Source organism: Elgaria multicarinata, chromosome 10 (assembly GCF_023053635.1).
Source record: "Elgaria multicarinata webbii isolate HBS135686 ecotype San Diego chromosome 10, rElgMul1.1.pri, whole genome shotgun sequence".
Classification (NCBI taxonomy): domain Eukaryota; kingdom Metazoa; phylum Chordata; class Lepidosauria; order Squamata; family Anguidae; genus Elgaria; species Elgaria multicarinata.
This window is the reverse complement of record NC_086180.1, coordinates 7,366,195-7,380,148: the sequence shown is the minus strand read 5'-3', so window position 1 is coordinate 7,380,148 and position 13,954 is coordinate 7,366,195. Positions and strand designations below refer to the sequence as shown.

At 47.7% G+C, this 13,954-nt stretch overlaps 1 protein-coding gene across 1 annotated transcript in view; it reads left to right on the top strand.

Annotated features, from left to right (window-relative positions):
* RNF24 (ring finger protein 24) overlaps positions 1-9,977 on the top strand; it is an 83,608-nt gene extending 73,631 nt beyond the window's left edge. The window contains exons 5-6 of the mRNA XM_063136144.1: positions 5,887-5,966; positions 9,325-9,977. Coding sequence (XP_062992214.1) covers positions 5,887-5,966; positions 9,325-9,466 — 222 coding nt within the window. The 3' untranslated portion in view covers positions 9,467-9,977. The remainder of the gene's footprint in view (positions 1-5,886; positions 5,967-9,324) is intronic.
* Positions 9,978-13,954: the final 3,977 nt, after the last annotated feature.

Genomic DNA, 13,954 nt, shown 5'->3' with positions numbered 1-13,954 from the left:
TGGGAGATGCAGTCCAACACATCTGGAGCGCCCCGGGTTGAGGAAGGCTGCACTAGAGTATCTTCTGCAGAGCGAAGTTCTAGAAGGCGCGCCTGTAGCTGTAAGAGAAGATCTCGCTCAGCAAGCCGGAACTAGAAAGGAAGAACCGTGAAGTTAGGAGCATGGGAAGCGGCCTTTTACTGAGCCAGACCTTTGGCCCGTCTACCCTGGTATTGTCAACACTGACAGGCAGCAGCGGCGGCTCTCCAGGGTTTCAGGCAGGAGTTTTTCCAGCCTTACTCAGAGATGCCGGGGATCAAACATGGGACCTTCTTTGTGCAAAGCAGGGACTCTACCACTGTGCCACGGCCCCACCCAGATGTCAGTAGGTGACTTTGGGCAGTGGTGTAGCGGTAGCTTGTGAAACGCAGGTGCGCACCGTGGCAGTTCTCATAGCTACGCTTCCCAAGGAAAGTCCCAAAATGCAGGCATCTGTGTTGATCCTTTTCTGTATGGGCCTGTGGGTATTATGTGCGTGTGTGTTTGTGCATGCAGCAGTACGTGGCGTTGTCAGAACCTGCCGACAGTCACAGAACAACGATCTGGCAAAGGGCAGGGTCGTGGTTAGCATGTTGGACGTTGGCTGGAAAGACCCGAGAGTCCGTGAGAAAGGGAAAAAGAGGGATCCAGCATGTCCCCAAATAACATAATACTATCAGCTCAAGATTTTCCAGAAGTACCTTTTTTGCCAGCCACAAAGAGAAATGCTTGATCTGCAAGTCAACTAGCTAGGGCTGATAGTTTTTAATCACCAGGAAAAGGTCACTTGTAAAGTTAGTGGGTTTTAATTGTCCACTCAAAACCTAGCCAAACTCTGCTGATCCAACGGAAGGGCTTCTTCAGAGGCTTGTTCACTCTATGTAACTCATTGCCACTGAGTGCCGCCGTGGGCAGTTTGATTTTTAATTCGACGAGCTCTTGGAGGGATGGCTCCTTGGTGGCTACTGCTTGAGATAACCGGACATGTGACCTCTTTGGGTACCGTTTGTCCCATTCAGTGTTAAGCCATTAAATCAGCCTTCTCCAACCTGGGAGTTGCGGTCCGACACACCTGGAGTGCACCAGGTTGAGAAGGCTGGATTAGAGGGTTTGAGTTGAGATGTGGGAATCCGGGTTCTTTCTTAGCAATAAAACGCAACAGCGTGGGCTTCTTGACCTGACCTGCTATCCAGGATAAAACAGGGTAACACCCTCATCATCATCTTTATTTGCAGTCAATTGACCAGAAAGAGAAAAATACAAATCATTTCAACAGGGAATCAATACATTGAATTAATTACAGAAAACATACCATTAAAACATATATGGAAATAATACATAGGGATCAAATGTGGAAGGGAGCAGAATCAAAAGAAGGATACATAAATTAACGTTAGGTCTTGAGCTGAATATATTCAAACAATTATACAATTATGCTGCTCTCAGCTCCTTGCACGAAGAGAGGGATACGAATGCAATAAGACACAACTGCCCGTGTGGGTGGGATTTACCCCTTGAATTGGTTAGTTACGCAGATTTATGCTGCATGATGGAGCACACGCTCTGTGTACAAAAGGTTCCCCGCCTCGATCCAGAGGGAGAGGCAGGGAATAAATAAATAAATTTATTATTATTGTTATTATTATTATTATTGGCATCTCCCAGTAGGGCTGGGAAGCATCCATCTCTGAAACCCTGAGAAGCGGATGGCGATCGCTGTAGACCAAGGTTGTTGAACTGTAATCAGTCCAAGGACCAAATTTCACTTCAAAGAAGATCTTGGGGGGGGGGGGGCATTCCAGAGGTGGGCGGGGCTGAAGGGAAAAGGGGCAGGGCCCAAATACCCAAAATATCCCAATCACCAGCATGTTTTCATTTACAGCTCTTACCGCCAGAAATTAAGCCTTAGGGACCTTTTAGAACGGAGAGGGGAAACATAGGGCCTGTTCAGATGACACACTAAGCCATGGTTAGGCGGCTAACCCTTAAGCTGTGTTCAGAAGACACCTTAAACCATGGATTTAACTATGGTGAATAAAACACACAAAAAAACTTATTCACTGTGGTTAAAGCCATGGTTTAAGATCTTCTGAACTCAGCCTTAGACAGCAAATAGTTAGTGAGCATGTTTAAACCATGGTTATGTAGCCACAATGGTTAGGAATGGTTCACATGACATGCTATGCCATAATGTTTAGCTCAAAGTGCTTAACCACTGTGGCCTAGACCCTGTTCAGATGACACACTAAGTCACGGTGGTTAAGCATATTGAGCTAAACATTATGGCTTAGCGTGTTGTGCGAACCATTCCTAACCGTGGTGGCTATATCATCATGGCTTAAACACACTCACTAACCGTTTGCTGCAAAAGGGTTAGCAGCCTAACCATGGCTTCGTGTGTTGTCTGAACAGGGTCATAGACATGCCTTGGAGAGCTCCCTTAGAGTTCTTACTGGTTCTGACGGGAACCCGGAGCGGATTCTCTGCCCCACTGATCTCGGAGTCATCGCTCCCCCACTGAAGAAACCGTCAAATGGCTTGTGAAGTTCAGTACCTTTGATGTAGGTGATACTGAGCGAGGGACCCGTGCTGCATGGCATCTTGGTTTCCTAGACTGGCCCTCAGGCTAAAAGGAACGGCCCACCCAGCTAAGCAGGCATGTTGCTGTGGGAGATGAGACGTCTGTTTCCTTAGGACAGCGTGTACCAGACTGTGAGATTCCAAACCTGAGTCATCGGCTTCCTCTCCTTCCCCTGATAGAAACGAGAGCTGAAAAGCAGCTGTGGCTGTGTGCCTGACCGCACAAACGGAGAGGCACTTTTTGAGGAGATGTTCCATCCTTCGCAAGATGTCTGCCCTGCCTTGGAAGGAGAAGCATGAAGGTGTAACCACCTATACCAGGAGTTCCCAACCTTTTGGGACCTGTGGGCACGTTTGGGGGTTTGAGAACCTGCTGCGGGCACCACCACAAAATGGCTTCCATGGAGGATGTGGCGGCCTGGCTAGTGAAGAGGTGGTGGAGCAGGAAGAGGAATAGTGAGGCTAGAGGCTGGGAGGGAGAGGGGAATGGACAGAGTTGCCTCCTGGCCTGCCCAGTCTACTTCTGCCCACACAGACTGTTCCCCTCTGCGCTCTGTCTCTCCATTCCCATTCTTTAGCCTTGGGTGACCATATGGAAAGGAGGACCGGGCTCCTGTAGCTTTAACAGTTGTACAGAAAGGGGAATTTCAGCAGGTGCCCTTTGTATGCATGCAGCACCTGGTGAAATCCCCTCTTCATCCCAACAGTTAAAGCTGCAGGAGCTATACTAGAGTGGCCAGATACAAAAGAGGGCAGGGCTCCTGCAGCTTTAACTGGTGTGATGAAGAGGGGATTTCACCAGGTGCTGCATGCATACCAAGGACACCTGCTGAACTTCCCTTTTCAATACAACTATTAAAGATACAGGAGCCCTGTCCTCCTTTCCATAGGGTCACCCTACCTCTTTACCTCTCTGTTTCTCACCACTCCCCGCCTCTAGCCTCACTCTTTCTCTCCCCTCTATCCCGTTGCCTTACTTCCTCTCGCTGCCCATGGGATAACTGATGAGCAGGAGGTTCAGGAACAAGGAAGGAGTATCTGGTGCCCTAACGCTTTTCAATTAGATAGATAGATAGATGGAAGCAGGGAATGAAGAGCTTTTGGGCCCCACTGGAGGTGCCTTCGGGTGCTGCGTTGGAGATCCCTGACTTGTACAGCTGCCCTTTTAAAAAACATAAAAGCGGGTGTTAGTATTGTCCGTGGAGCCCTGTTTGGCTGGCCCGCTTTTCATAGGTGGCTTTGCTTACAGTTTACTCCTCTTGAAATCTCTGCATGGCCAACCCAGTTGGATGGTGGCACATCAAAGAGCCTCTGGCTAGATATGAATAGTTTAGTCTTCTGGCGTTGGCAAGGGACGTGTGACGTTGAATATGAGCCAACAGTGTGATGTAGCTGCAAAAAAAGCAAATGCTATTTTGGGCTGCATTATTAGAAGTATAGCTTCCAAATCATGCAAGGTACTGGTTCCCTTCTATTCAGCACTGGTTAGGCCTCCTCTTGAGTATTGCGTCCAGTTCTGGGCTCCACACTTCAAGAAGGACGCAGACAAGCTGGAGGGGGTTCAGAGGAGGGCAGCAAGGATGATCAAGGGTCTGGAAACAAAGCCCTATAAGGAGAGACTGAAAGAACTGGGCATGTTTAGTCTGAAGAAGAGAAGAGTGAGGGGAGACATGATAGCACTCTTCAAATACTTGAAAGGTTGTCACACGGAGGAGGGCCAGGAGCTCTTCTCGATCCTCCCAGAGTGTAGGACATGGAATAATGGGCTCAAGTTACAGGAAGCCAGATTCCGGGTGGAGATCAGGAAAAACTTCCTGACTGTTAGAGCAGTACGACAATGGAATCAGTTCCCTATGGAGGTTGTGGGCTCTCCCACACAAGAGGCCTTCAAGAGGCAGCTGGACTACCATCTGTCAGGGATGCTTTAGGGTGGATTCCTGCATTGAGCAGAGGGCTGGACTCGATGGCCTTGTAGGCCCCTTCCAACTCTACTATCCTATGTAATGATTCTATGTTTGACTTTGGTCTCTGGTATGATCACTTGATGAGTTGACACACAGCGTGTGGAATGGGAGGCCTTTAGGTCTGCAGTGGCTGTTTCAGTCACCCTAACCCTTGGTAGATGCTGTTAGATCTGGCTTTATGGTTGGGGAAGCCAGTGTCCCAAAAAGCATAAAGATCTTTAGCCAGGTTCAGTGGGTACATTAGGTACAAGTTGCCCTTCCTGGGAAAACATGGCCTACCCATTGTTCTGCATGCCCAGGTAACACCCAGGCTAGACTACTGCAATGCATTCTACCTGGGGCTGCCAATGAAGACTTCTTGGAAACTTCAGTTGGGTTTAGAACAGGGCCAGGGCAGAAAACTGTTCTCCAGATGTTTTAGACTTCAGTACCCAGAAGCCTTTGCCAGTATGGTCAGTGGTCAGGAGTGCTGAGCACCGGAAGTCCATGGCGTCCGGAGATCTACTTCCTGCCCACTCCTGGTTTAAAATACAGCTGTGAGCTTACTAACTAGAGCATCTGGAAATGTGCTGGTTAAGGATATTCCACTGGCTACCAGTTTGTTTCTGGGCATGATTCAAAGGGCTTGTTTTTACTTTTTTTTAAGCCCTAAACCACCTAGGAGAAACCACACTTGGAAATGGATTCCCGCACCTGACGTGGCCTGCAAATGTTAACGAACCAAGCTTCCATTAGCTGCGATTTTAAGGCAGTAATTTACTTAAGAAACAGCAATACCCATTAAGTCTCCAGTAATACTCACTGAGGCCCTTGGAGTTGAGGGAGAGCGAACCCCTAAAATCAGAATTGAAGGATAACATGAACCCCATAGGCGAACTGGGATAACACCTTTCTCTTCAAATACTTCTGTGAGCCTTCAGCTTTTAGAAATGAATGATGTTACAGATCCACCGTCAATTTGGGCACTTAGGGGTTGGGGGCAGATTCCACCGAACTGCGTTTGTTAGAATCTGAAAGAAAGAAGTCATGCGCAACCCGCTTTCACTGAAGACCTGCCAAGGTCAATGCCGAAGCTGGGGAAACTCATCCAATCTGTAACCACATGGAAAAGAATTTAGTTAGTGGCGTTTTCTCAGAGGAATTGGCAGTCTTTCCCTGTACTGATAAACCATGAAATAACTGTTCTCTCTCTCTCTCTCTCTCTCCCTCGATCTCATCTCATCCGCCGTGAATGCAAAGTGGGGTGTTGTTGTCGTTTTCCAGGCGTGTGGGCATGTCTCTGGCTGACTGTTCTTTTCCGTTTTGTCCTTTGCTTCTTCTCCAGATCTGTGCTGTTTGTTTGGAAGAATTCAAGCCAAAGGATGAGTTGGGCATCTGTCCATGCAAACATGCCTTCCATAGAAAGTAAGTGCCAACCTCCACCAATCGGCACGAAAATCCAGAGCAAAATGGTTGTGACGACCTCTCGGGTATCTCTTGGAAGCCCCGGGGGTCTTGGCAGCCCCGGGGGTCTTGGCAGCCTCTATGTTTCCAAGGGGAAGGGGAAAGCATCTGGGGAGACGGGCCTTGGCTATGAGACTGGGGGGGGGGGGGTGTCCTTGTTTTCTTGGCCCTTGTGCCCACATCTAAGGGCCAGGTCCCATGATTGTGGCAACTACAGGTGAGGAAGAGCCTGCCCAACAGTTTCAGGTCATGCGCATCTATCGCCATGTACAGGTTTCAACCTGTGGTTCACCTTCATGCAGGAGCCCCTAGCTCAGGGCTAGAGTATTGGCTGTACCCTTGAATTTGCAGAAGGCTCAGTTGCTTACATCTCCAGTTAGAACAGCCTTCCTCAACCTGGGGTGCTCCAGATGTGTTGGACTGCATCTCCCAGAATGCCCCAGGCTGGGGCATTCTGGGAGTTGTAGTCCAACATATCTGGAGCGCCCCAGGTTGAGGAAGGCTGAGTTAGAAGGTCCGTGGTTGGCAGGGCTTAGGAAGATCCCCTCTACCTGGGAACAGCAGCCAGCCTGCAGACGGATGGACAGATGTGGCATGAAGCGGTTTCAGATGCAAGGCGTTCGCTTGGGGAATTTTTCGACGGCAAGGACCGTTTATGCTGCATCAGCCCAAAGATCCACTGAGCCTGGTGCTCTGACTTCCAAGGTAGATGTTCCTGGGAATCAAGCCAGCCAGACTAGACAGCGTTAGGAGAGCCACAGGGCCTGACTCATAATTGGTTTCATTTGCTAAAGGGATTTATATCAGAGATGAAGAACCTCTTTCAGCCCGAGGGGCTCAATTCCATTTTGGGGAAGACTTTGAGGTCTGCGGTCCAGTGGTGGGAGGAGCCAGAGGCAAAAAGGGGTGGGGCTGGAATACCAGCACATTTTAACTTAAATATGTCAGTAGCTAAGCCTTAGGGGAGACATTTCAACCTTTGAGAATGGGGGGTAGGGGTGGAATCCATGCAAAAGCCAGGGAACCACTGAACGATAGGGGGTCAGGGCAAGGGCCTGGGGAAGAGGGCAGCGCCTTCTAGGGAACTCCAGAAGGCAGGATTTGGCCCTCAGGCCTGAGATTCAGCACCCCTGGTTTATATCCTGCTACTTCCAGCAGCTCAGAGCCAAAAGAGAGGAGATGCCATCCATGCAATTAGCCAGGGTGACCCTATGGAAAGGAGGACCGGGCTCCTGTATCTTAAACAGTTGTGTAGAAAAGAGAATTTCAGCAGGTGTCACTTGTAGGCATGCAGCACCTGGTGGAATTCCCTCTCCATCACAACAGTTAAAGCTGCAGGAGCCCGGCCCTCCTTTGTATCTGGACAGTCTAGGATAGCCCTGTCCTCCTTTCCACATGGTCACCCTAAATTAGCAATGGGGGGGGGAATGGCTTTTGAAGTGTGCATTACAGCCTGTGTGTGTGCGCATGCGTGCATGCAATCTGAATTGGGACCCTGGAGTCTGTGTTGGGGGGTCTTTAACGCTTTGCCGTGCTTCCTGTTCTCTGCACTGGGGGTGGGGGAGCTTCCATTTGCCCCCCACTTCAGCACACACCCCATCTAAATTGCAACCAGTGTTCCAGTGCTACAGGGACATATCCATTCATTAACCAGGATTTTACTAAATCGTCCTTCTAGTCGTGCTGATTAAAAATGTGCCCCCGATGAACTGGGCAGCAAGAGACATATTTTTGCATCATTGTTTTTGATACAATGATGTTCTGAAATCCTTGTGCATCTTGGAAGAATCGCTGTTCCTTCCTCCTCTGCATGAAGAGGCAGCTGCTGCTAATGTTGTTGCTGGTCTGCCTTGTTTACTAAAATGCCATCAAGGCTTCCTAGACTATAAGCTCCATCCGACAAGCGTTTTATTGCACGCTTGTTCCTGAGCACTCACAGAGTGTGCTCAGGTCCCTCATATGACATCGTCTGCCTCCCGCCCCTTCTGGCCTTCCTCACGCAACAACAAAATCCCTCATTAAGTCCGATGTTTTTTTAAACTCTGAATTGCTGCTCTCTCCTGCTGCGTGCAGGAGAAGCAGCGCCGTTAGAACAGCAGACTCAATGGGCCTCGTGCTCTTTCTGTCCTTCCTCTTTTGAAAGAGGAAGTAACTGAGGAACGGAAACACAGGCGGAGAAGCGAAGGCATGGCAACTACTGTAAGTTTCTCTGGTTCAGAGCTGGGCTCTTTTCCATCAGTAGGGAGCGTGTTAATCCCTGGTGTGATGGAGCTTTATGTAAGAAATGAAGCAAAATAATGACACCCACCAAGTACGCATGAAACGCTCTGGAAAGACTCTTTTAGATGAATGGACTTGATCTACTTTCAATCATCCACGAAACTTAGGATCTCTGATTTCCTGTAAGTTGCCCCCGGTGTTTATTAGTTTGTTTATTATTCTCAAAACTTAATTTTTTTAAAAAAAACACCATCAAGGCAGTCAACAACAATTTAAAACATTAACATTTTAAAACATTTTTTTAAGTAATAAGAGCATGAAAGACAGTAAAGTGTTAAAACATGTAAATGATGTAATTTAAAAGGCTAAATGAAAAATACGTGGCTTCTCACCCTTTCTAAAAGCCAGGGGTAGTTCTTGTGCGTGTGCCGTCTAAAACCAAATAAAGCATTTCTGCTGTCTTATGTGTGAGGCTCATGCAGTTGGTCAGCTAGCTTTAAGGCTAGCTGACCAACTGATTGAGGGGAGACACGAGAGCACTCTTCAAATACTTGAAAGGTTGTCACACAGAGGAGGGCCAGGAGCTCTTGGCATGTTCAGAGGAGGGCAACCAGGGTGATCAGGGGTCTGGAAACAAAGCCCTATGAAGAGAGACTGAAAGAACTGGGCCTGTTTAGCCTGGAGAAGAGAAGGCTGAAGGGAGACATGATAGCACTCTTCAAGGACTTGAAAGGGTTGTCACACAGAGGAGGGCCAGGATCTCTCCTTGATCCTCCCAGAGTGCAGGACACGGAATAACGGGCTCAAGTTAAAGGAAGCCAGATTCCAGCTGGACATCAGGAAAAACTTCCTGACTGTTAGAGCAGTACGACAACGGAACCAGTTACCTAGGGAGGTGGTGGGCTCTCCCACCCTAGAGGCCTTCAAGAGGCAGCTGGACAACCATCTGTCAGGGATGCTTTAGGGTGGATTCCTGCATTGAGCAGGGGGTTGGACTCGATGGCCTTGTAGGCCCCTTCCAACTCTGCTATTCTATGATTCTATAAGGCGGCCGACAGAGCCCGTCTGATGGCTGAATGTGTTTCCTCTCCACCCCCAGGTGCCTCATCAAATGGCTGGAGGTACGGAAAGTGTGCCCACTCTGCAACATGGCCGTTCTCCAGCTGGCCCAGCTCCACAGCAAGCCGGATCACCACGGCCCCCCGCAAGAGCCCCTGCCCGGGGCGGCAAACATCGTATAGCTTCCCGCAAGTTGCTCACGCCCTCGGCACAACCCACCGGCCGCAAGACCCGTGCAGGGATTCGCCGCTCTCTGAAGCTGCTGCTCACGGCCTTGGAGTACTGGCCAGGGTTCCCTTTGGCTCGTGACAAGCTCCCCGGATGCGCTTGAAGGAGGAAGGGCAGGGGCTTCAGCTACAGAAGCGTCCCTAGCACAGCGTCCACCAGTGTGACAAACCAGTAGGGGGAAAGGCGAGTCTGTGGGTTTGGCTTTTCTTTTCTCCTCTTTTTTCTTCTTCTTTTCATACGAGCACTTTACAAAGGTCGTTTGTAGGGTAGATCGGACTTGTCTTGGACTTGAGCCGGATGGAGGGCGAGAGGCCCAAGCCGGAAGCGATCCGAGAGACAAAAGCCAGGAACGCCCGGGCGCCTTGCGTGCGGCGGAGTGCCTCTCTGCGTCTCGGGATGGATGGAGAGACGCGGCATGCTCCTAGGGAAATCTGCGCCCCGCAATCCCACCACCCCAGTGGTTACCTCACACCGCATTGCCTGTGGCGCTTGGAACTGAACGAGCAGCAAGGCCAAATCCTGACACCGCTGCCGGATGATTCAGGACGTCAGATGCTCTCTCGACCGTGTGTGGGATGGGGGGGGCGGTAGTAGAGCCCACCCACAGCCGCTAAGGATGAGACCCTACAATGGTGCAAGGAATGTGCTTGATTAAAAGTTAGGCCGACCTCTACCGGTGGCGTGATGGGTTACTTTTAGGCACTCAAGGTCCACATTTGCTCAAATCCTGCCTCGGAAAACGGTTCCTTAAGTGCCCCAGGAATGTGGAAGGGGGAAACAGATCTCACAAATTACTGTCCCGCGAGAAGCAAAGGGAATAACAAGGCCAAGGTGTCATTCTCATGAAAGGGGCTGACGTCCAGCCAGTTGGATTCAGCACTGGAATACGGGAGTATTCTCCTATTCTCCCATCATGTGAATCCATTTCGAGGGGTTTGCCAGCCCAGAAAGAGGGCGTTGACACATGTCGAGGGAGAGTGAGTTTGCTTTTTTAAAAAAAAACAAAAAACAAATGTAGCCCTGAAATTTGAAGTCTTCATCGTTTTGAGCGTGTTAAAAGTGCCGATTTTGGTGGCGGGTGTTCTTCTGTGAAATCCAGACGAGACAACAAAAGCTGAACCCTGGCGCTTGATCTGACCAATGGCCTGTCTTGTCCAGCATTCTGTTCCCACAGTGGCCAGACAGATGAGGACGTGTGTGAAAGCACACTCACGCTCCTGGTCCCCACTGACTAGTACTGACAGACATACTGCCTTTAAACACACACACCCCTCAATTGCTGGGGGACAACCACAGTGATTAATAACTGTCTCTGAACCCTGGGTGAAGTGCACAAACACCATCAAGACTAGTAGCCATTGGCCCCATTCAGACAACACGCTAAACCATGCTGCTTAGTGACAAAATGGTTAACGGAATGCATTAAGCAGCATGGTTTAGCGTGTTGTCTGAACGGGGCCACTGATATATTTCTCTAGTACAGCCTTCCTCAACCTGGGGCGCTCCAGATGTGTTGGACTACATGTTTTTGCCCCAGTACAGAGCCAAACAGAACATACCGGAGCCCAATTCCACTTTTGCTGTGAATTTGGCTTCCTAAAAACCGCTTGCATTTATTTTATTTTTTATTTTTAAAAAAGCAAGTTTCTAGCCCTTATCACCATGGTCAAAATTAACTGTGTGCATATTATTCTGGAGTATACAAAGGATGCAAACCGAAACTTTTCCCCCTTGTTTTGAGGACTGTATTTTTTTAAATTATTATTTATATGTCAGTACTTGCTGTTGATCCAAGGATAGAGGGAACGGATTTTTCAGTATTACATTGTACATTTTCTAACCACGGCATAGACTGTTCTTCCTAGCTCTTCTGCAACAGGGTAACATTTCCAATAGCCAGTTGATAACATTGCATGAATTTCAGTAGCAGCCCTAAGAGATCGCTGCCTAAGGTTACAATTGACATTTACCATTTTAACACATTCAGGTTCAGTCTGATCTCTTTCTACCCCTAACCTCAAACTTTCCCCTTCCACAATCATTTTGTAAATAGTGCGCAGCTCTTGAAAGAGTTTATGAACCTTAGGGATCCTCCTGGATTCATAGACGCGTTTGTACACTAAAATAAATAAAATTCTGCAGCAGAATATTTTTTTTTTAAATAAAAAAGACAAAGAGAACATTTGCTGGGTTTTTACTTTGTAAGCTATATTTTTGTATATTTAATTGCTATTTTAAAAATTTGAATGCATCTTTTTTGCTAATCACACTATTCTTAAATGTTGGGGAGGTGGGTGGGAAGGAAAAGTTTGCATGTGATTTGACTTGAAATGTAAATAAAGGCAGATTTTGGAAATAACGTGTGTGCATGTGTGAATCTGTTCTTACTAACCTATACATCCATTTGCAAAGTCAAAGGGTTGGATGTAGGCTTAGGGTGCCATCCTATGCATGTTTAGGGTGTAGGTTTAGGGTGCCATCCTATGCACGCTGGCTGGAAAATGCCGGGAATTATAGGACTTTTTTTCTGTCTAAACATGCATAACATTTGCACCCTTAGTCATGTTTAAGGGAGGCTCAGTGAAATCAAAGGGATTTAGTTGTTGTTTGTTGTTTTAAATATATATATAAACAAACATTCAAAATGTAGTAAACTTTTTACAGCTAAAAATTATAGCAAAATTACTTTCCTTTCACATTTTACCATTTAGCCCCTTCCCCAGCCCAGTCTGTCTCCCTTAGATTGCCCCATTTCTCTAAGATGGTAGATCATTTTTCCTTACCTCTTCCATTTTATTTTCTACTATTTTATAACACTGCTTCTTTTCAGGAGTCCCAGGGAGTCCTGTAAGCTTCTGCCAGAGTTGCTCTATTCTTTTCTTTCTTCATATATTCTATATATTTTTCCAGTCCTTTTCAAAATTATCTTTGTGTTTTATTCCTCTTTGACATTGTAACTTCTGTGTCAATTCTTCACTGATTGCTATTTCCCGAATTTTCCTTTGCAATGGGATTTAGGTTAGTCATGGCTAACTACTGTTTCTCTGGCCGATGGATGGAGCTAGCTTCTTTTTCTGGCCATTGGATATTGTCCTGGCATTTCTTTGGGCTGCTGGTGGGTGGGTGAATTTTTGTGATATTTCAGTAACCCATTGGGTGTACCCAAGCCCTGGTGTGCAAGGTGACCACTTATCCTTTGAGCATTGAAACAACACAGTAGCTGGGGGTGGGTCAAGGGAACAGCGGCAGAGTGGCGTTGCCAGCTGGGCAAACCATAAGCAACTTGGCCTGTGCTTGAGCACCTGGAGAATTTCCAGGAGTTCAAGTTGATGCCAAAAGGTCACCGGCACTTGGGGCAATAAAAGTCAATCAAGCAATGTAATGGTGCGTGCAAGGCCGATCAGTCCATGGGGAGGAGGAGGAGGAAAATAAGAACCTAGGAAGAGTCATACTGGATCAGACCAAGGGTTCATCTTGTCCAGCACTCTGTTCACACAGTGGCCAACCAGCTGTCAAGCAGGAACCACAAGTAGGACACGGTGCAACAGCACCCTCTCACCCGTGTTCCCCAGCAACTGATGTATAAAGGCTTACTGCTTCAGATACTGGAGATAGCACACAACCATCAGGGCTAGTAGCCATTGATAGCCTTCTCCTCCAGGAATTTATCCAACCCTTTAAAGCCATCCAAATTGGTGGCCATGTCTACATCGTGGTTGTAAATTCCATAGTTTAATTATGCAGTGTGAAGTTCTTCCTTTTATTTGTCTGGAATCTCCCACCGATCAGCTTCATGGGATTGACCCCACTGGGTTCTAGTATTTTTTTTGAGGGGGGGATGTCTCCTTGTCCACATGCTCCACACCATGCATAATTTTTGTACACCTTTATTATGTCTCCCCTTAGCTTCCCTTTTTCCAAGCTAAACAAGCCCAGTTGATGTAACCTTCCTTCATAGGGGAGGTGCCCCAGCCCCTTGACCATTTTAGTTGCCCTTTTTGGCAGCTTTTTCCAGCTCTACAATGTCTTTTTTTTTTTAGATGTGGTGACCAAAACTGTACACACCATTAAAAAAAGGAATTGTTTTGTGATGCCGTTTATCGTAGCCTTCCCCGACCTGGAGTCCTGCAGGTGTGGAGAGACTGAAATTTCCATAATCCTCAGCCAGACAGCATGGATCTTGGTTAGCAATGTGTGACGCGAAAGTATGCCTCCAATGTTTAATTTAGTGGGCGGGGGGAAGTGTCCCCAGGAATTAATTTATAGCTCCCAGCTATAAAATGGGAGCAATAATGACTTACCACAACAAGGTGGTTATTGTGAAGTCCAACTATAATAAAGACGGTGTTATCTAAAAGATAACTGCTTGTGTAGCAAACTTCTCATGATGTTAGAACCTTCCAACTGCAATCTTGGTCTGTGTCAATGGTTGCTAGGCTGCA